This window comes from Pieris brassicae, chromosome Z (assembly GCF_905147105.1).
Source record: "Pieris brassicae chromosome Z, ilPieBrab1.1, whole genome shotgun sequence".
Lineage (NCBI taxonomy): Eukaryota > Metazoa > Arthropoda > Insecta > Lepidoptera > Pieridae > Pieris > Pieris brassicae.
Genome location: NC_059680.1, coordinates 6,510,090 through 6,534,752, shown reverse-complemented (window position 1 = coordinate 6,534,752; position 24,663 = coordinate 6,510,090). Strand labels below are relative to the sequence as shown.

Sequence of the window (24,663 nt, the reverse complement as noted above, 5' to 3'; positions counted from 1 at the left end):
CATGAAGCCTATGTCCCTCTTTTCTTTAAAAAAAACATGACATGATAAAAAGATTAACCAATTATTTTGTGCTTAAAACTCAAAACTTTGATATAGAGTCAAGTTTACGAACGGTTGCAATCGAAGAAATGTGTTAAATACAAAATAGAACTAAGAAAAACACTTTTTGAACGGATTAAATCTATGTATTATTATTAAAACTTATAGTTATTTACATAATTCTAAATTTTAATTTTTTTCCGACGTTTCGCGTACTTTTCAGTGTGCGTGGTCACGGTGACTGAAGACGAAAGAGGTGTTAAATGTCAAAAGTATCACAGCTGCAGAGGAAGTTGTTTTATCTGTATTTATTGCCCCGAAGTTGGTATCGACTAAAAGATGACGGGTTTTTGCAAAAATGACTCACGGTGTCCTCTGTTTTAAAATTTAGATAAATAATACATAACTTTAATCCGTTCAAAAAGTGTTTTTCTAAATGTGTAAAAGCTATTTTAACAAAAGACAATACTAAAATAGAACTAGCCAGAACTGTGTCGAAACATGGAAACAACAAGACAGCACCGGAAGTGACCATGAAAAAGTTAAGGAACCGTAATTTTTAAACTATTAATTGCCTATTTATACTAATATTATAAGGCTGAAAAGTATGATTGATCGCGCTAATCTCAGACCGTAATGGTTTGGATTAAAACATTATTTTTGTTAGATAATCGATTTATCAAGGCACCACTATTAATAGGAGTGGAGCATGAAATGTAGCACAAACGGGATAAAATTTACCATATTGAGAGAATTCATTCATTGTGTGCTCTGCATCTGTCAGCATATAAAGTTACGTAAAAATTATGTGAGACGGAACTGTTCCATTAAAATTATGTCATCACTATCAATTTTGTTCTAAACTAATACATTATTAAATAATAAATGGCATACCTACCCTTACATACAATGTTTCTATCCGCGAACATACAAATTTAAAAAAAAAATACTTAGAGCAAAACTCACAAAAGGCTGGACCAATTCGAGTATTTTTTTTTATAGAACAAGAGGCTCACTTGATGTTAAGTGATACCGTCATGGACTCAATTCCAGAAGGCTCGCGAGTGTGTTGCCGGCCTTTTAAGAATTGGTTTTTCTTTAATACTGGTTAAGGTTTTTATGGAGACAAAAATTGTGAAATATAAAAAAAAATCGGAAAATCAAACAGTTTTAATGGGATAGCATAGTAGGAAAATGTTTCATTTTAGTTATGCAGCTATTAAAAAGGTAAAAAAAGCATATTAAGGCGAAATGAAGCACACTGAGGTAGCTAGTAAACAAAATCAATAATGTAAGTGTCCAACTAAGAAAATATAACACTCGTTGCTATAACGTAAATTTTTACTCCTAACGTATAATTGTATTACCATAATTAAACGACAGAAAAGAAAGGTGAGATCATGCTTACGTAAAACGTTTGTATAAAACTAACAGTGTTCTAACCTCGTTTTAAAACCGGGTAAAGTATTGTTTTAAAGAACAACGAAGAACATTCAAGAACACTAAAACCAAATGCATCTTCATTATGGCATTTGCACAATCTCAGTCACGTGAAATTTAAACACTCTTCTAAGCCGAATTTCGCGTTAGCAATAGTTATTGTTTAAAATAACTACTAGTTGAAGTCGTAGAAACGGCTTCACCACGACGACTGCTCGATTTCTACAATACAATAGCTTCAATAGCTATTGATTAATTTAAGTTATCGAAGAGATAAACTTAGATTAGCCGACATTGGTTTTCGAGTTCCCGATTAGCAGTCAAATAGCTTATGGACCGATAAGCAGTTCCTCTTGATTGCATCTTGATTACAACAAGATTGCATTGTTTTTTATACATCTATTTTAAATTTTTCTTTATAAAAAGATTCAATGCCTTAAATACAATTATTAGTATGATTGTTTTGCTTGATGGGCGGTAATTTTTAATCTGTCAGCTAGTTTAATATTCCTATTAAAAGGACTTCTTAGGTTTATAATTATGAGTGTGCTCAGATACTCGAAACGACAAGTTATCGAACCAATAGTGTTATAGATAAACAAGCTTTAAATGTAACATGAAACACCGTGCGTGGTCCTATCACTGCTTAATATGTGCGATAACGCTGGCCGGTTCCTATATTGATAAAAAAGAACAATATTATTGTTTTCGAAAACAGAAGTAGGTATTCTATAGGATTCATGTATTCATTCATTCATTATTGATGAGTTCTGGATAAAGTGTTACCGTGAATGCAAAATCCAGAGACGCAGATTTAGCTTCGATTTCAGTCACTTCAATATACGGTGTGGTTTAACGGGGTCGTCCGTAAGTATATACTTTACAGTATTGCTTAATGCTTTCCGGTTACCTATATTTGCAACAATTAGTATTAGTATTCAGAAGGTATAGATGAATGGGTGCTCTTGAAAGTATTTCAGTATAAGCAGACGAACGTGATTTAACACGGAGATCCAGGTAAAAATGCTCTACTTATTCAAGTATCTATCGTTCGTTATGATTCAATTAAATAAAACAATAAGTCCAATAACATCAAAATAGATTACACGAAACCTCTATAGCGAAAGCTAACTACGCTTAGCGATTAAACGAAAATGTATAGACATTTTAGAAATCCAATATATTTACGCGTCTTGTACAATTTGAAAAAATACTAATTTGTTTTATTTCAAAGTTCTCGTTTTTATTAATCCATTCAGTGCCTCATTAAACAAGGGATTTACCTGACAATAAAAATAGAAATATGTAAACTGCCATGTTGTAGCGGCAGCCTACTTGAATATACAATGATTACGATTGTACTAAATGAAAATGAAAATGAAAATTCGTAAATTAAAACCCGACAATGATTATTGTCACAATTAAAGAAATATTGTATCTATCACTTAACAATGTACTTTAGATGCCGACAGACAAAATCTATCTAAGCTACTGTTTTAGCCTTTATTTAGTCTTATGACTTATTTTTGTTATATCAGACGTAGTAAAACTAGATTTATGTAAATAAAATAATATTTGATTGCATTAACATAAGTGAAGATGAAAACATGTCGCGCCGTGTTATGCTGATATGTCATTTTACCTGAATTCACACTTCAAGATCACTAATATATGCAAAAGCTGGAAAATTTAACAGAGACGAAAAATGGCGTCATACAGCTTCTATAAAATGTCGGCAAGGGTCTGTGTCGTCGTAACTATTCGCGTCACAGGTTGATTTGGAGAATTTTATTGAAAAATGTTATTTCATACACATACTTAGTATAAATTCATAGTTCAAAATATTATGATTTCAATTGTTCCGCGCTTCGAAATGGTCCAACCCTTCCAGCTAATACCGGTCTTATAATAAGAGTTTTATATATATATATAAAATCCGCGTGTACCTCCAGGCGAATGTGATTGTTTAAATTACAAATTCATGATTCAAACTTTTAAAGTTAAAACCTCGTCAGATTGATTCTATGATATATAAATTATGTAAATGATTCTAATTGAATGTTCTTTTTCTCCATTGTATGTTGGATTTAGAACTCAAATATTAACCGAACATTTTTATTTTCAGGTATCCCCAGGGACTTCGAATGAGAAAAGCTCGGGATCCACTTAAAGGGTATTCGGCTTCATGAAGTTGTTTTTTGTTATATGAATATATCATAATGCTGTTCAGTGTAGCTAACTTCAGACAAAGGCTGGACAGTCTGGTTATTATCTGGTTACATAGATTAAGAAAACGTTAGAACTGATACTGGTTTAAACAAACCTTAAACCGAGTTTGCTATAGTACGTTGGTACAATGTTATACGTAGGTTGTGTCCACTTACAGAGTTGGTTGCATTTGTAACACGTTGTCTAATCCACTCGCCCGAATTGGTAAGATTCACTTACGATCACCGCTTTGTGTTTGCTCAACAAGATTAGCTCAGTCGTTCAATATATATATGCACCTACCTACTTGTAAATACAGTCTTAATGTAAACATATACACGATATCGATTAGTGGATTGATTGAAATAAAGAAACAATTGCATAAATAATTGACTTAGATAGTGTTAGAAAATTTAGTTTATTAAAATAATAATATTTTAGCTAAATTCAAGTAGCTTAGTTAACGTGTCCCAATTGGCTCTAAGTTTTAAAGCCTATACTTTCAATTTATGTATGTAATTTTTTACATAACCAGTCGTCGTCATCTCATTTGAGTCTACATTATGCAAAAATAAACTTTCATGTCTATTTGTCCAAATCAATATGTAGACAGATCTGTTTCCTTATGATCTTAGGCCGTATTCAACGCCAATGTTTCAAATTTATAACAAATAGTGTGGTCATTAGCTTACACTCTTTACTCAGTCCACATAACATTTAATCCTTGTATGTAAGGAAAGTAAGGCGCCTTACATTTCAAGAATTGATCATTTAAAGTTATTCTAAGTTTACGAACTCTGTGCTTGAGACTTCTGTCAATATTTTCTCGCAAAGTTCCAGGAAATATGTTCGAAGTATTTAAGAATCCAAGTAACATTATAGAGAGTTTTATATCAAGTAAATATTTCATTTGAAGTGTAAGCAAACGTTATCATACACTTAATATTTACATATACTTTTAAAGTTATTCTCAACTTACTTGAGGCAGTCGGCAAAGGAATGATTTATTTATTACTTGGGTATAAACAGGTCTCAATTGTAAGACTTATTATTGGTAAGAATTTTTCATTTAATTTAATTAAACTTAAAACAAATAACTGTTTGTGGTGAAAGAAATTGCAATGAATCTTGAAAGTAGTAATTTTCATTTCCTCTCCAGTGGTATGTAGTTGTCTTTTTACGTATATTGAAGTAATGACTACAATCGAATACCTATCTACATAATAATGACCATTCTTGAGCACAAGGATCGTCTTACAAAATCTATGAAAAGTGTTTTGACTACAATAGAGTTGGCACAGACTTCCAAAAACCCCCTTCATTTACTTATATACAAGGCCAATCAATAAAAATAAATGGTATCATTAAACACTTTTAGTATATTTTTGGGCCATTGCTTTTTTGAAGAAATTGAAAAAGAGATATTTCATAATATCAGAACGTAACATAGGCGGAGGGAGCATCAATGAAAAATGGTACAAAATGTGAAATTTATTTCCATTTGAGAGCTTTCATATTTGGTTGAAGGCGTTATCTCGAGATCGTATTTACAGTATTGATTATTCTATTTTTAAAATTAAATAATACTTTTTCACTGCTTGAATAATACTTATTCAAGCAGTATATAATTTCCCTAAATAGGTATTGTCGCTTAAAAATGAACACTTATCCGTAGCTGCCCTAACTTTAACGAACGGGAAGACAAAAGTTCATTGTTACACAAAAGGCTGCGCTAACAGTTTTATACTCGCAAAGCCCAGCTTTTGCCGCCCCTTGACTTACTATGCCATCAAGCTATTCATTTTCCTGCTTGTATGCCATACATGTTACCTAATCATCGCGTTTAGCCTTATGGAAATTCATAATGTATATTCCTATCTTTCACATCGGCGTTACGCTAATATGAAGATAATTTTGGTCGTGTATTAAGATAATATTAAGATAAGTTGCAATATGACTGAAAATGTTTCTAGTTATATTATTTATTTACCGCACGCAAATCAACTTGCATGACTTCTCATAGAATCGACCTAACTATTTGTTTAAAATAATTTATTTTTACATTTCATTCGAAAATAACAATTTTTCTTTGACTCTATACTAATTCGGGTAACGAGCACTTTTAAGAATCAGAGTAGTAACTAAATGCAAAGTATGAATTGTTTTGTGTCATACGGCAGTCATACTTTTCTAAGTACCCTAAAACATTGACCAGAAAACATAATGCGTTCTTTTTATTTTTAACTTTTACATAGAGTAGATACATATTATGTTAACTTATAAATCATTCTAAGCATTACCTGTCATTGTATTGAGAATAACTAAAAGACAAAAGATATCTTGACTAATTAATTTGCAATAGCTATATTTTTTTTGTTAACTCTTGAGAGCTTGGCTCTCTCGAGAAAATGAAATCTTCATTAATTCAACCAACGCAGACTTTTCTTTTATCCTTTTCACTTCATTCGATATTTTCCAAACAAAATTCCAAATAATTTTTTTTTTTACAATACCCCGAACCCTGTTACGTCTAAATATGATTTTTTTACTTGGCCTACCTTTTTAGTAGAAACATGTCATTTTACTGTCCTACCAGAAGGGTAGGCTTATTATTACATAATATTAATATTATATAATATTTACATAAACTACATATACAAAAGACATGATTATTTCGAAAATCAATTTAAATTAATTTCTGAAATGCAATTCTAAAGTGAATTGAAAAATTTCTGTCAACATTGCAGATTGAAAAGCAATATATATAATAATCCTAATGGAATGACAGGAACTGGGACCGTCCAATCTGTTAATAAAACACTACCATACAGCCTGCTCTTGAATGTGCATTTCAATAACAAATGATCATTTCAGTATACATTAACCTCAAAAGTTTTATTTGTTCGATACATATTACAAATTTGTTCGATACATTATACAAATACAATTCAACGAGATAAATAAGATAATTTTGAATTTCAACATGTTACACAAATATTTACTGTAGTATGACATCGATTGCGTTTAATAAATTAACGCGATTTGGAAATAAATATCTCTTTATTGTTTAGAGAGTATGATGTTTATATTAAAAGTAAAAAACTTAGCAAAACGGTCCATTGTAATATTACGAAAACAGTTTATTCAAAGTTTTGGGTGGGTTTTGCTTATGTGTTAACGCTTTTGAAATAAATAATAACATACACTTCCAAATGTCCACAGTAAAGCTCGCCACAAACTAAAACATGATCATTGTTAGAGTGTACTTTATGTGGTCTACAATCAACTATGTGCTGTGTTCGCAATGTGATAAGGTAAAACTTCGCATCGCCGAACTCAAAACAATTGTTTTCTCAGTACAATAAATTTTAATTAGAAATACAAAACTGTCTCAAAATTATGTAAAGCATTATAGAAGAACGACGACTATTATAAAAAAGGAAATATTTGTGTAGAATATTTAAAACATAGTTTAATTGATTATTATATAAGCTAAGAACAATCTAGATTTATATATATATATATATATATATATATATATATATATATCACTGCCTGATGGGAGCTGTCACTTACGATGTGGCCAACTAAAATGTGTGTGAAATGGTGGGTCTTAGCATTTTCTAGCATATTGTGATATATCGAATAATGACGTGCTATACGAGTATGATGTGATGACAATAGGCTGCTGTAAGAAAATAATTTTTTAACCCGATTAAAGCTATTTGTATTATTATAAACTTATAATTATTTACATAATTTTAAATTTCAATTTTTTTTTAATAAAAATTAAATCCGGTTAAAAAATTGTTTTCTTTCAATGTGTAAAGGCTATGTTAACCAAAGACAATACTATAGGCTGCTGTCTTTAGCGTTCTTTTCAGATTTAATTAGAACTAACTTCTAATCTATCCGAACCCTCAGTCGTAAATACATTATTTTTTTTTGCTTTTTATATCTCTAACTGAACCACGATCTTCCCTAATCTAACGTGACAAGGTTCATTTTCCGCTTCATGAAATATTATTGATTATATTTACGAAATTTACGATAGTTACTACTACTACTCAAACTACAATGCCAGTAGAACACAAGCACAGTTCGAATACGGAAGTATCCAATCAGCAATCAAATTGTTCAAAAATACACTATAATCCCACCGAGATTATAATAATGAATTTGATCATCAACTTCTACAACAGGCAATTTTCAATATCTGTCGTCCAAAATTTCAGAGCTAAATTCAATTAAACAGAGTTGATTGGGAAACGTCAATTCCTATATAAATGAAGCAGGCACCTGAATTATTAATCAAAGTTTGTATTCAATTAGTTTTAAGTTCCAAGAATTTATAAACGATGGGAATAAAAACTGCAACAACAATTCCTTTTCTGCCCGCTTAAAGAATACTCAGTATTAATAAGTAATTATAGCAACTATTAAATACGTAGAAATAAGACAAAATAACTTCCTCCATAAAGAATTTACATTTATTCTGTTTATCACCTGCGCTATTTAATGTTGTAAAATAAACCCTCAACTTCTCTGAAAACCTTCCCAATTTAAATTTTAAACTGTTTTATTGACATAAAATTTATCTTATTATCATTTTATTTCTGTCCCTGGTGAACTATTTACATAAAAATAAAAATTTAATATAGATTACTCAATTGATTTCTGCTCGGCATTATAATGTAGTTAAGCTACTTGACTTTATATCTATATAAATTTAACTTTATATATAAGGCGCGACCATCCTTTAGGCCTGGGCCTCAGATTTCCGTATCTGTTTCGTAATCGATCGTTCTAATAGGCAAAGTGGTAAGACTTCTGAGCCTGAGACACGCTATTGACTTTTTGGGCCTAAGGAACGCCGATTTTCTTACGATGTTTTCCTATACAGTGCGATATACCAAGAATTAGAAGCTGTAAATACTTTGTGCCTTTATTGTTTTGATGTTATTGAAAGGGACATAACGTTTTAGGGACTCGTTTACTCGTATTTGACTAGCGACAGGTTGGACAATAACTGTAATATAGCAGCTACTGTTCATTGTCTACGACTTGGAGTGGTCGATAAACGTTGCTTAGGTAATAAAAGAGTTTCGATCAATGAGTTCAACCTCAGGTAATTCATCTTTGTATGACAGTATTCGTTTTTACTTAAAGATAACAAACATAAGACATGCGCACTATTAAAAAGAATACTTAATGACGTGACTACAATATGATATACGCTTCCTTACTCTTTACAATCAGGAAATGACTACTTTAATAGTTGAAATGTCAAAAATACACAATTTAAACAAAGCCAAAATACAATGAATTCCATTTATCCTTACGCCCGCATTGCACACACCTTGCCATGAATGCGTAGGTGATTCTTGTGGTTTACGGTTAACAATCTAACTTTAGAAGCATGTACCAGATGGCTCACTAATGCTCAATAGAAATATTTTAACGCACTTGAGGGCGTTAACATAATATAATTTATAATTATGTGCCAGGCGTACATTCAAATTATACTTTTCTTAAACATTCGCGCAAAAGGCTAGACAATAAATATTCATTAAGTACTCAAAAACTTACCTCGTTCACTTCTCGTTCGCTTGAAATCGATCAGATACGCAAGTGGGGTCTGCGATTGGTGTTTCGTCCACACAAATTTATTGGTGATATTTACGTTTCTAATTGGCCAGGGCAAGCATGATCGCGAGAATGAAATAAGTTAGACGGCGCGTAAACAGCACAGCAAGGCCGGCGCCGACGGCGACCGTTAGGCGAATATCCCGAGAGAACGTACTGCACGAACGACCACACGTAATATTCAGATCGATACAGGGTCAAACGCGCGCTCTCTTCCAAAACTAGGAAAGCTTGGTTGGGCTAGGGACCGTCAAGCGGCTGGGACACTGCAGATACCGGCTAGAATGTACAGCCCAATTCTGACATCAACTGTTACCTTATCGGTGACAAAGTAGCAGCGCGAATGACGCTTCTCAGCTCTACATATCATTTTAAATCATGACGTAGGGGGAGCCGTATGAATCTCTCGGAGCATGCGCAATTCTAAGTAGGCGAGGGGGAGAGCGGTAGAGGAGGAGGACTATGGCTGATTGTAAGGAACAAAGCGAAGGCACGCCGAGTTACCGCCGACCGACTGAGTCGCAAGAAGCCGCAACGTACGCGCGACCTTACCACTCACCAAGACGCACGCAACACCACCATCGATCATCGGCACGCGCTGTGCCGACCTCCTTGCCTAACACACGATTTAACCTTTTAAAATATATTGATTTAGACGATCGTCTTGAGCCGATTTTTTGAGAGACCACATCATATTTTATCAAACTTCTTATTAACAACCTTTTATTTATAAATTAATAAGCGAACTTTATATGTAATGGCAAGTATATGTATATGATGTATGTGCCATTGAACGCTTTCGCAATTACATTTATTCTGGTTTTTATTAGTACTATAATGCGGTTTTATTTTAACCAATAAAATGTACTTTTAGTGTTAGACGTTTTAAGATTGGCACGTTATAAGATCTATCGAATACATTACACACATTGCATTATCCATACAGCACAATAATACGAAAATCAATCAATATATGTAATTACAAACCAAAATATAACAAAAATAAAAAGCCTTTTCATGCATTCTAATCGTAACATGATTGGATCAAAAATGTGGAAAAGAGATATAGAATAATAGAGGATATTAATAGGCAAAAGCTTCAATTAAAATAATTTTATATAGAAAATAAAATGGATAAATATTTAAAAAAAAGCAACCGAATCAGATTTGTTTCGAATTTTTTTCTGTTTGCGGAGTACAGTTTTAGCTAAAGTATTTCACGTCCAGGTCAAGTTAAAAATGCAATAAGTTTGCATTTTATATCAAGCTGTATAAAGGTATAAAAATGAAGTCTCGGAGCTGATATTCGATTTAAGGTTAAAAGAATGAAAAGCATAAAACGATTCCTATATCCGCTCGTGGAAAATATGGAAATGAGGAAGACACGCCTGTGGTGGGACTTAACAGGCCATTTCACCTTTTGCGCAAATAACCATCGGAAACTATTCGATTTTTATTTGATTCCTCCATACTGTGCTCGTAGATTAAATATTTTATAATTAACGCAATTAAATTGCGAACGGGTTAGAGATAACACTTTACTACACATTAAACTTCACGACGCTACTCTCATTTGCCTTGTATCTATAGTTTTAATAGTTTCAAAATTATAAAGACTATAGTGTATGCATATATATTGACTTATGATATAGTTCTTAAAATATATTACGTAAAATTTATGATTTCATATTAGGTTATTTATATAGTGCGAACTATACATCAGTTTGTCTAAACTCATAATTTTTTTTTTATATAAGACAAACTTAGCGTTACGTCTAAACTCTGAAATAAAGATGTATCCGATCCTTAGGGTCCAATATTTGTAACGGTCCTAGAAGTCGCACTTATCAAAAACTCAAAGCTAACCATTAAGTTAGTGTTAAATAGTTCATTAATAGTTCCCCTAAATCTATTTCCCTATTTTCATTAATTAAGGACCTACAATCATTATTAAAGTGATTTAAGTAGAAAGCTAACCCGGTGTTTCAGAATTTATTAATGTAAGCTCGCACTAAAACCCTACTTTATTAGAAAATGTCAGCTACTAGAAGATTCGCCAATATCTCTTTGGCTCTTTGACTGTAAAAAGAACTATAAATGAAAATGAAGAAATTCCTAAACTTTATGTATCGAAATTTTTCGTAAATTTAGTTTTTACGTAACGAAACAACCTACTTCAGGTTACAAATTATCATAGTACATCATCAAAGTTACGGACAATCGCAATTATATTTTAGTCACAATAACGACATGAATAATTCATAAAACCGACGAATTACGATAGCAGAAATATCGGTGTACTGTGTGAACACAGATTGTTATGCTAATTTCATCCTAAGAAACATTTATACTTATGTATTATTTAATAAAATACAATAATGTAATCCTAATGAAATATTGTTACGGTGAAAGAACTCTTAGCAAGTATCACAGCAATATTTTCTAAGAAATAAATAATAAATATTTACTTGGAACACAACAGCCGTGAATCAATAGCTAATTGTATTATTCTAACGCTTGTTGCTCGTTATTTTCCTTTCACATTTCACGGGGAAAACATTTTAACCTCAAACTTCTGTACATTTTTGTATATTTAAACATAAACAGAGTTACTAAGTACTAATTCTCAAATAGTATTGAGCCCAGCGAAAACATCTATGTATCACTTGTTATTCAAAAGATTATTAAGCAACGACGAAAACAAATCTAACGTTTAGATACTGTATAATAGTTACATTTAAGCATAAAATATTGATTCGGTCTGAAGCAGTGTTCGCTGACGCCACGAACGTCTCAGTACAAACGAAGACTTTATAACATGTCAAACGCTATGAAATTATTTAATAAACTCACACAAACATACAATGAAGTGATTATCTTTGTAATGTTTCATAATGTATTATTTATAATGGTATCGAGACGTGAATAGTAAAATAATATGGTTTTAATTAAAGTTTTTTTTCTAATTTTTTGCACTATGTGTGATTTTGATATATAAAACCAAATTCAAATATTTATAGAGACTTTATTGCCAGTTCTTCTCTTCCGTTCTACGCCATTGATTTGAGAGCTTGCAGTAAATGTAAAATTAGAAGCATTTTATATACATTTCTGTTATTGACGTTCATAAGTGTACATTGTCTTACCTATATGAATAAATGATTTTGAATATGAGATTAGCTGTCAACTAGACAAACGTTATCTATATAAAAAAGCTAATGGCTCATCTAAAATAAAAATGACACATATGAGTGACAAGAAACAAAAATGAAATATATTAAATCTATTAAGATTGAAATCTTTATTTTAAAGTTTATTTGTGAATATATTCGGATATACCATCAAATAGTCACTCTCGGCATTTTATGTAAGAGAAATAAAAAATTTATTAAAAATTAACTTCAATTCAATTTAGTCCCTATTAACAGATTCTCCGTCTGCGTACATAGAATACAATTTATACCCCGAGTTCCATAGATTAAAAAAATCTCAATTATAATAGCGAAAATAAGAGGAATAATTTTCAATCAAGGCGAGCTGGAGAATTAATTCGCTAATGTCTAAAGATTATAAGGACGTCTTCTTCGTCTAACCGTGTTTAATGTCACTTGAATGTTAATGTTTTTCCTTAATACAAATCCTAAATTATGTAGACAACTCTAGAATAGTTTACACATTGCAATTACCAAAAATTACCAAAATTAATTTAAAGCGTCTGTCAGTTCGCCGAAAATTAAAATATATTTTCATTCTGTTCCACCGATACAGGAAGGTTAAAGTATATGATTTATCAAGGCTTTGTGTAATAACGTTAACATAACAATAATTGTTGGAAAGGTTGGTAAGAGTCAAACCGGGTCGGTAGTACAATATAAATACGTTAGTTAAAAATTCCTTTATCACTGCAGTTTCTTAAAGACCTCCCCGCGAATCGACATACTTTGTTTATTTTACATATGAACCGGTAAATGAAATATTTCATAATTTGTGCTTTCAGTAGTTTTCAGTCAAAATACATGAAGTTCTGAAAACTACCGAAAATTGTCTTAACATTCTCGCGACACAACATTAACTAATTGAAACGAACAGTAAGTTTATGAATACTAGCAAGAAGTAATCAGAAAAGTTTGATCAATGGACTTGATGTTACATTCAAGGCAGCAAAATTAAATTAAATTAGAAACACTATTCAAGAAAGAATAATTGTATTAAAATTCGACTTTAATTTATTATGGAGCTGATCTACAAAACCTTTGTTGCGATCGATCAATGTTCATCGACACATAGTATACCCATTACGTAGTTCGTAAAAACCCACAACCAACCCTAACTAATCAACCTTTTTATACAAATTAGTTCTTTTTCTTTAATCTTAAACAGACGTCAGTGGTACGAATCAACCATATTAGTACACTATGGTTGCTTCGTACATGGTATTTTACAGTTCGCTAGTATGCTATGCTAAATGATTTTTTAATTTAAATCATGAATTTTGGGTCTTGTCTTGACCTCTATAATTAAACAAAAGCCGTTTAAAGAATCAAATAACTACACATATGTAAATTGTAAACAAAAGCTTTAAAGTTTTTCTAAGCTTACCAATAGTCGTATTTGTCGAGTGCGCGAAGTGGAACGGAAATTATGGCCTGACACGCAAATAAATGTATAAATATATTATAATTATAGCCAACAACTGTGTTAATAAATGAACACTAGCGTATGTAAGGCGCTCATATATTCTTCATGTAAGTGTTAACGAAGTTATTTAATATAATACAAATCTGTGAACATTGAAATGTTCTCTCTTGTATAGGACTTCGGTTTAGGTTAAAATTTGCAGGACAATGTTAACAATTCATAAAAAAATATTACAAAGAAACGACTGGCAGGTCGGAACTTAACGAGGCGTTTAGAGTAAGAAAGTAACATTATTACCGCACCGTCTCGTTTTTCGTTTGTTAACGAACTGTCCTTTAGAATTCGTAACTACAGTGTATAAAATAATTGCTATGCTTAGTTTCGCTGTATTTTTATGTGTTAAGTGCAAATCTTAAAACGTATTGTCAAAACGATTTTGTTAAATTATAATTATTTAATGTTACAAGAAAGTTTTATTTGTAATATATATTGTAGTAAATTGAGAATTTAACTTTCTTTAATAAAAAATGTAATTTTCTATAGTTAACTATAGGTAACTATAGTTAGGACCTAACTATTAATTAGGATAACGTCTTTATGGATATTAAAGAGTCGTTTGTAAATTAAAAAAGGCATTTTATTCAAAATTGAAAATTTTTCAATACGGTAATCAATGATCATTTATTGAATCATTGTGATTAATATTTCTTAAAATTACGCACACAAATATCACCACGGAATATGAGAATTAAATATATCATTCAACGTGGCAGTTGCAAATTATAGAATTGGTAAGTTAAACATTACAAAATGCATGTTTGTAAAGTTCAACAGCAAACTAACCTAACCAAACAGCATAAAATAAATACTGGTTCATTAATGAACTCAACGGATATATAACAAATCAAAATAACAGCAAATTATTACTCATCAATTTATAAACAAGGCGGAAAATAGTGGTGATCACGAAATAAATAGTCTAAAACTCATAGACTCATAGATCCTCTTTTGCGCAGTGAGTTTACTGATAATCTAGGCGGACCGATGTGACTTCGATTCTTAACGAAACATTTGTTTCAGAATTGTATGTGTATATATTAGTACCGTATATTATCTAACCACACCTAACTCATTTAAGGGCCACAACGATTATAAACAATCATAAATTCCACACGCGGAAATTGAAAATGTTTTTTCTTCTATTATTTAAAAAATACTTCTAATTAACTAACACAACTATCTTACCTTGCACTAAAACTGCATTAATAAGAATTTTTATCGTGTCTTATATTACATGTTGAGTGTGCTTAAACACTATATATATAGAATATAGTGTATTCTTTAAGCTGTTAAGATAAAATAAAACTCCAAACATGTAAGTTTTAAAGTCTTGCTGTAATTTGATTTTCAAGAAAACCAAATTAATCACAAGACCTTGCAGTAAAACATTTATAACCTAGCACGGTGCCGGATAAAAAACAAAGAGGTCATTTAGCTTTATATAAAACCTTTTTCCTTTTGCTTATTTACTTGATTAACGACCTCCCAAGTACAACATCTCGAATCACTTCATTTAACATTTCCCTCAACTAGGCATTTAATGTTTTGTTATGCTTTAAAGAACTTGTTTCAGAATTTCTTTCGGCTCCAGAACTGTATTATTTAAAACGATAGAGATCTCAATTAAAATTCCAGAAGTCGAAAAAAGCATATTTTTTTTCATTTCATTCATTTGCAATACCGGTTTCGGTGCAAGTTCGATATAAATTTATACATTTATCGACTGACCCATATCTATTGCTGAAAATATCCAAATGTGCTGACTAAAATATTCAGTTTTTGTTTTATATATATCACAGAACTAACATTTGGAATTAACTATTTTTTACATCATAATACTTAGATCAAATGATTTATATTAATACAATTCGATTAACTAAAACACAGTATTTCTGAACAAGGGTTTCTTTTTGAAAATGTTTTTTATAATAACAACGTACTAGGTAACTAATTTAGGAATATCTCAGAACTGTTCTATTTTTAAAAAATAGAGATAACTATGAATATTCCACAAGATAAATAAAGCATTGTATGTTTATGGTAGCAATTACCTAAGAGATTTCAGATTAGAATAGAATGAATGTAATATAAAATTAAACTAAACCATGAATCCTATTGTAAATTTTGGTGATTCCTAAAATATTTGCCATCATTTGGAATTAACGCGCCCTCTAAAAGTGTCCGTGGACGGTGGGGCGATATCACATAACATCAGGTGAGCCTTCTGCCATTTTGCCCCCTGGGCTATTAAAAAAACGCTTTTTTAAATACATGAAAACTTAGGATAAACGCATTGATTTAGCAAAGTACTGTATTTCTAAACAGGAGCAAATAAAGTACAAATAACGACTGAGTTGCTTTTGAAAATAATGTTTTATCATAGATATTACAATGTACTAGAAACTTTGGTCGAATTATAATCTCATATACTTCCAAAAACTATAGGAAATACCTTCTCGTATTTATTCAGCAATATTGAGGACAAAGGTTCTATAGTTTCATAGTCGCGCGTAACAAAGAAATTCCGCTTGAACGTTTCAAGAAAAAGCTTTTAAAGGGACAAAATGCCCAAGGCGAACATTATTGTAGGTTACGATAAAATAAAACTTCAAGAACATCTGAGAATCTCTTTCACGTGTGTTAGATAGGCTCAGCATTCTGACATCAAAATTATTTACACACATTATTAACCTAAATTAAAAAAAATACACTCCTTTATCTGTAAGTTACTGTTATCAATAGTGAAATTAGAAAATATAACTCAACTGATATAATAATTGGCAATTGGGGGGTTAACTTTGATTATTTACAACGATAATTAAAATATCTATTCCCATACCGCATAGTAAGAATGAATTTTTCTCGATGCGCGAAATTATTAACTTAAAAATTTAAACCTAATTCCAATAACAGGTCGCTGACACGACCTATATTCGAAGTGAAATGTTACATTTTAATATTAATTTTACAGTTTAAAACTTAAAATTATCACCAGTTAGTTCCACAAGCGACATCTCTCTTTGGTTTAACGAAACAATAATTTGTATTGAGTTTCATAAGCAAAACGTGGAGGGCGCTTAACACAGGAACTCTGTGATGTTGATAAATATTATGTTATATACCAAAAAATCTTATTTTTATTTCTCGGGACATCTTACAAAATCTGTTGAATATGTCACACAGTATTGTTATATTACCATTAATAATTCCCATATAATTAAGAAAATATTTTTTATTTATTTTAACGCCATCTATAGCAAATTTTCAACATCACCAAAAACTGGGTTTAGGGAATTAGGTTGATTTCCCAGTTGAAACGTGTGTTAAAGTTGTTTTCTTGATATATCGAAATCGTTCCAGGAATGATTTTACATACGTTAAATTAAATTAGATAATTATCGGTGACCATGAATGCTGTAAAGCACGCGAAACGTTAAAATTATTCAAAATAATTGTAAGTTTATAATAAACCGCTTCAATACCGGTAAAAAAAGTGTTTTCTTTAAATGTGTAAAAGCTTTGTTAACAAAAGACAATACTAGATAATTATTTATTCAATTTCAAGGTCATACTTGTAAAATTACAATTGATAATACATATTTATGTATTATACTATTTAGTCTACCCAAAAAAACTAGTCTATAATAAATTTAACCAAAAATGCAGGGCGATTAGAAAGGAAAAAGGGTAAGAATACAAAAAGATATCGAGAAATCTTTGAACCCATTGCCTTTTTTTTACTTTAAAGTTTAGTATAACTTTCATTTGATATCAGGGAATAACTCACAAAGGTCACTTTATATATAGCCACTGTTAATACCACTATTACAATAATAGCAAATTGCCACTAGGAAATCCACAATACTCTAAACTGGACGAGTCAAATAAGGGTGGGTAATGAAACTAAGCTATGAAATCTGAGCTCCTCAGTGATATAAATAGTGAATCATAAGTTTTTATAAGTGTATAAGTTAAGTTATAATTATACTAAACCGTTAAGTGTTACTTAACCAAAATTTTTACTTAGTTTATTACATTCCTTAATATATATTTATATAGTTATATTTAAATATTGTTATCAATCCAGTTAATATTATTAGTACTTAAGTATATGTAAAGATTTATTTAATGGCGTAAAAAGAACATTATATTTAGTAAGAAGTTAGTAATTAGCTGTAAATCTTTCTCAATAAATAAAATAAAAAAATATCCACACGAAGTCGCGGACACTAACTAGCCAATAACTGGGGTATAACTATGGCAATCTAGCCAGCTCGTACAGAACCCAGGACGTTTATAAATTTACGTAATGACTTTAAACCTTATTCTACGTAAATCTCTACGAATTTACATTAAAAAAATACTTCCTTTATTTACGAAGCTGCCATTTGTTCAGGAATGTTCAAAAAAATCTCATATCACGAAGAAGTTTTTTCTTAGTTAGGCGATTTTATATAATACAATATCGCTTTCAATGCATTATCATTGCGAAATTTGAAGCAGCATATCTAATCAATAAGCTTAGAAACTACAAACAGAGACCTAGCACGAACTTTGATTTCAGTATGTCAATAAGTTTTGACATACTGTACTTAGTAGTAAGTGATTTTACATCCACCCTCCGCCTATATCCGAATTAGTTTGCTGACAGTTCATTTTGAATACAAAAAAATGTATTTTCAGTTGTATGAAACAACTGCGTAGTTGGTTATTGTATATCATTTTCATTGATTTAGAAATCGCAGAATCACTAGGTACTACGATACTACTAATCCAACAGTATCAAAAAAAAGCACTCTCGTATCCTAGGTGAATTTGGTGTTTTCATAATATTGCTTAAACCGGAAGGTCAAAAATAATTCATTGAAGAGGATAGAAGTTTAACACTGTCCTAATTGTTTTATGCAACATTTTTGCACTTTTATTTCATCTAAGCATATGGCGTATGAAACGAAGCCGCACGAACAAGCACCTGTCATATTACATATACTATGTGTGACAGCATGAATTCACACCTAACACCTGGTGCGTCTAACATGGTTAATACAGCTACATAACACTGTACACGTTGAACGTAAATAGCCGCGCTTGCCAAAACGTGATAAACTTTTACAGTTGGCACTAAAACGCATTCGAGATGCTACCTACATAGAAATATGCGGCGTCACCAGTAAGTCACACGACGTCTGCCACGACTGGCCACCGTCCAACCTATGACAAGCTCTACCATCATCAATTATTGTAGATAGATGAATGCAGATAGAATGCAGGCTCGCATTTTTGGAGAATCAATAACAAGTCGTGTCAATATCTGAACTATATTAAATCCGGACTAACTTTAAGAAAACTGAACGATCCCGTATGAGAGTTGTAAAGACCTGTTTTCATGACGATCATTTGTCTATCAAGTAGGTGATCAGCCTCCTGCGCCTTACACACGCCGTCGACTTTTTGGGTTTAAACCCAAGCCGGTTTCCATACGAAGCTTTCTTTCACTGTTCGAGCGAATGTTAAATGCATAGAAAGAAAGTCCATTGGTGCACAGCCGGTGATCGAACCTACGACCTCAGGGATGAGGATCGCACGCCACTAGGCCAACCGTGCTAAATATAGGGATTGAAAATTGGAAACAGATCTATGAAAACATTCTTCCATGTCTCTAAGTATTGAATGAACCTGTGAATATTACGCATATAACTTATCCGTAAACATAAGGACTAAAGGTAAATTAAAATGGATTAACGCAATACTAATTAATAATAACACATTGCATTTTTTATTATTTATTATTATAATTGCAGTCATTGTAAAATATTTAAATCATTTGATTAATGCTCACACTCCAGTATAAACAAAATACTAATAAGACTATGTACTTTTTAGATTATAAAAAACAAATCAAAGTTTTGAACAATACAACAACGTTTTTATTTCACGTGCAAATTAATTAAAAAGGTTTTGTTATACAACCTAATTTTCTAATGGCTTGTTGTAAGGTTTCCTTTTTTGCAAAACTTTTACAATGCTGTTTGAGCGTTCGACCTCGTATCCGTCTGTTTTTACCGCGTGACGCTAAAGAATTAAAGAAATTGTTTAAGTTGTAAGGATTCTGTTTAGGACCAGAGTTTATAGCAATTATATTAATTATTTTTAAAAAATTGCATAAATTTGTCTGAAATTCTGCAATTATTCATTGAAATAAACGTTTCCGTTTCAATCCTTTTGTAAAATTTAGACATTTTGTCTTAGTTTTCTCTTTAAATAAGACGCGACACTATTTGCGTGAAGACGATGTTTGTTTTGACCTCAAACGTTAACTGGACCAAGGGGCGCTAGCGATTGCGCTCACCGACTATTGCGGTTAGACCCAGGTCTGGGCTGTGGCTACTTATTATGATAAGAAATCCTTAACGATTCAGAGAACTTATATTCGTTATTATAATTATAATGGACATACCGTTAGTGCTGTCCCATCAATCAGAAGTAGACGGGAAAATATTATACCGTTAGCTCCATTTATGTTATCGGAGGAAATTAGAGATTTTCAATAATTTTTGTCAGTTACCAATCTTTATTTAATTTTTTGTTGCATGGCCATTCTTTTTTACTTTTGGGAAAGCTTATAACTGTTCATCTTTGAATACATACGTTTATACTCAATATAGAAGAAAGGATACTCAATTCTCTTTTAATACCCACTAAAATAATACAGCTTTGTTATTAGAAATAGGACGTGATTGACCACGCTGAGTAACATTTCTATATTGTTAGTTAACACGCAAGGCGCGTGAAAATTATATACAAACTCGGTAATTACAATCACCATGTACTGCATTTTATAATCACATGATACCTCAGTCACTGATGTCATCAGTCTTTGCACGTAAATGTACGTATGACCTATGTCATGACATCACAAATCCCAATTTATATTTAGAGCTCGTATGAGCCTTAAAATAATTTCCATGTACCTACACGTCACCGCACGAGACAATGGTTCTAACTCTATCTAAGAGTTCTTTAAATGTCTTAAGATTACATCATATTTATAAATATCCATTTCATGTCGTTATTTAAGCGACGATATTTTCATTTTTGCACCATTCTCAGAGTATCGTAAATAAGGTAAACATATATCCTATTGGAGGGTAAAAAGCTCTTTTACTATTTCACCCTTCCTAAAATTAGTTATTAACTAATAGGACATTAAATTTTGTAAAGTCATACCGTTTGTAAGATATTATTATTGACCAACGTCTCATTAGAAATACTATTATGAACGACTCTAAAGTAAATTTCGATTATTAGTCCATATAATAATTTAAAAGACAGCCTAGTAATATAAATTGAGCGTCTTAAAAAAGTCGACTTTTTACAATTGTTAAGCAAAACTCCCTTGAAATAAATTGTTGTGGCCATCTTACCGATAGGTACACCGTATAAGAACTGGTTTAAAAAATTATGTCTTAAATAAATGGGGTAATTAAATGAGCATATTTTTAATTTAAACAAACAAATTGTTTTAAAGCATTACTGAGTTAAGCCAGATGTTTGACGCATTTGAGTGTTGCTATTCGAATGGCGTTAATTACAAAAAGGCTTGAGAATGAGGTTGAAACTACTTTTTCATGAATTTTACGTTTTCCGTTTCAATATGAACACAATTCTAACGGGCGTTTACTTTCCTCTTATGTTTGTTCAGAAACATTGATACGGAGATAGGAAGGAAATACATATAGACTTCCAGGTAGTCTTCAGCAAGGAAATAGTACATATAAGTAAAATATTGTTTTCACTTCAAAAGCACTGTAATTTTTTTTTATAAAATGAAATAATCAATTGTGCTACTCTACATAGGAATAAATCGTTCCATAATTATTATCTCGTTTCAATTATCTTTGAAAATAATTGCTCACTTTAATTTTCTAGCTTCCTTAATTGCACAATTGTTTTAACTTCATTCTCTTTACGGAAAGGATAAAACAGCAAATAATTGTTTATTTAAATTTCACAAACAATGTTGGGAAATTAATTGCGTTTTACAGAGCCTAATAATTCAAAAGAATATAGAGAAGAATATAAAGATGATTAAACTAAGCGTTAACTATTTAAATGCGTTGTTGCATACTCATGAAAATATGCAATATTGCATATTTAGTTAAATCAATCATATATATTATAATAATTTGTGAACCAATTTATTACTGAAGATTTTCAATTCAAATAAACGTCATTCATTACACGCATATAAGCCTCTCTTTCAAGCTCAAATAAAATCATAATAATAGGCATAGTGCAAAGGGATGTGATAAGATTATTTATAAATTATTTTTTTATTGTTTTAGAATTTTGATGTATATCCATTGGTACATTGTTTAAAGCCATATCAATCTTCAACATATGTAATTATGTATGATATAGTAATTATTATAGGAAAGTAAATATCATGTCATCGCATCAGATTATCCTTTCAATTTGAACCTAAGCAAACATTAATGTAATTACTACTTACAACACTGAATGGAAAAGACTAGTTTTTTATTTGTTTAGTAAATTAAATGTATAAAGATCAAGATTAGATAAATTATGTATTTAACTAAAGAAAATGTCAAAATTTACAAAATAAATAATTTTTAATAAGTTTGTACTGAAATATAAGAGTTTTAGGGGAATTCCTATATTATATTCTTCCTAATTTTATCCTTTCAAATTCATAAAAAGATGAAATTAAATAGCTAATACACCTCTTTAAGCAGTCATTCTAAGGATAGTAGATAGATCTAGGCCATTATCAAATTAATTGGGGATACCATTTATAAGGTTTATATTAATTAGCAATGCCTAAAATAGGCCAATGAAAAAGTATTTAGCAATACTAATACTTATTACCACATTCTGTCAGAAATTTTAAGACAATAAAGACTCTGACTCTGAACATTTATGTCAATAATCTGAGAAAGCTTTAAATATGAAATAAATGTTCATAATGATAAAAGAACAACTTTTGATATGATTAAGTTACAATTTATGACACTTCTATTATTATATCAAGCAATCAGAATAGCAAATAAGCAGTGAGACATAAATGTTCTTTTTTTCATTAACTAAAGCCAACAATAAAAGATTACAAAGAAAAAATTTACTAAGAATTTGAGTCTGTTTTTTTTTAATGTAATAGCAGGCAAACGGGCAAGAGGCTCACCTGATGTGAAGCGATACCGCCGCCCATGGACACTCACATTGCCAGAAGGCTCGCAATTGCGTTGCCGGCCTTTCAAGAATTGGTACACTCTTAATTAATTTAATTGTTAAAGCCTAAAGGGTATTCTAACAATGGAACTTGGGATTTTACTCTTAAATCTTTTAAGTTATTCTAAAGTGTTCAGAGACTTTATATATACCACTAATAAAGAGGTATTAGTCATAAAATTAAGTTAATAAAAATACGACACAGGCTTAAATTTGCTTTCTAGTAATTGTTTTCCAAATTGTTTACTACAAAACAAATATGTGAAAAATTTGTATGACATTTGATTGTTAACAACATTTATTTCCTGTTCATATTACATTCTAATAAAACACATTATACAGGCAATCACAGGTAATAAAATTGAGTACAAGAATTCTTCTTGACTATATTTTAAGAAGTATAAAAACAAAAACATACCTGACAGAAGAGCCATGTTGCAGCATTCCATTGAAATTTAGTAGAGTTCTTAAAAATCACTTAGTCTTTAGTATAACCACACACACTCTACTGTCTCAAACTCTACTTTAATTATATAATAAACATTGAACATACAAACTTATATACAAAGACATACTATACATTATTAGCACATTACTTACTAAACTTATAAATTACTTATAAAAATTACAATTCTTATTCACAATAATTTTTTTAAATTATTCATAAGAGCAAATCTTGACAAAACCATATTTGTTGCAATCTTATTTATAATTATTAACATACTTATCGGTTACGTCTAACAAAATTATTCTTACGATATTTAAAAAAAAACATTGAGGTACTGCATCTTAGTGCAATAGAGGAAAAGGCTAATGTACGGTAAATTATTTCAATGAAAACGCAAATGATTGTAAAGCTTGTGTACCTACATAGCGATAATTCACATCAACAGTTCTGTATAGCACTATTAATTATTAAAGCAGACAAGGGTTATTAAAAATTCATTTCTCAATTTTTTCTTGCAACTTGAATATGACAACTAAAACTTATTATGTGAACTGCATTTTGTAGAAACCTGCGCCATATTTGCAAACCTCGGTTCGACGGTTGACAGTTCGTTTGTGAGTTGCCATCAAATAAATTGTATAAGGCTTTAACAGCCTTAACGTCTAGTTAATCAGTTGCCAGTTGCCACTTCCGTAAGCATACAATAGTGATTATGACTCTACATGAATTCTAAAATTTCTATTAATCTAAGTTCTACTATTAAATATTATCATAGTTACTTAGTTATATAACAGTTAAGATATTATTGTGGTTAAGTTTTACCGTTTAAATTAATGAAGTTTCAATTTTGCCTCTAAGTGATGACTCTATAATCAAAAGGCATTTTGTAACACTTTTGACTTTACTGAAATGACAGTGAGTAGCAACTAAATAAT

General features: G+C 30.8%; 2 protein-coding genes across 5 annotated transcripts in view; both read right to left on the bottom strand.

The window, feature by feature from the left end:
- LOC123718430 (neuronal calcium sensor 2) overlaps window positions 1-23,982 on the bottom strand; it is a 36,504-nt gene extending 12,522 nt beyond the window's left edge. The window contains exon 1 of one of the 3 annotated variants that reach the window (XM_045674905.1): window positions 23,699-23,982. In XM_045674905.1, the coding sequence (XP_045530861.1) occupies window positions 23,699-23,729 (31 nt within the window). In that variant the 5' untranslated portion in view covers window positions 23,730-23,982. Of the gene's footprint in view, window positions 1-9,276; window positions 9,661-9,892; window positions 9,913-23,698 lie in introns of those variants that run through there. The other 2 variants (XM_045674908.1, XM_045674906.1) reach the window with 2 other exon arrangements.
- The window catches only part of LOC123718431 (neurocalcin homolog), a 49,761-nt gene extending 25,437 nt beyond the window's left edge, over window positions 1-24,324 (bottom strand). Inside the window, exon 1 of one of the 2 annotated variants that reach the window (XM_045674912.1) lies at window positions 24,147-24,324. The gene's annotated coding sequence lies outside the window, so the exon portion shown is untranslated. The remainder of the gene's footprint in view (window positions 1-24,146) is intronic. The other variant, XM_045674911.1, reaches the window with a different exon arrangement.
- Between the last annotated feature and the right edge of the window lie 339 nt (window positions 24,325-24,663).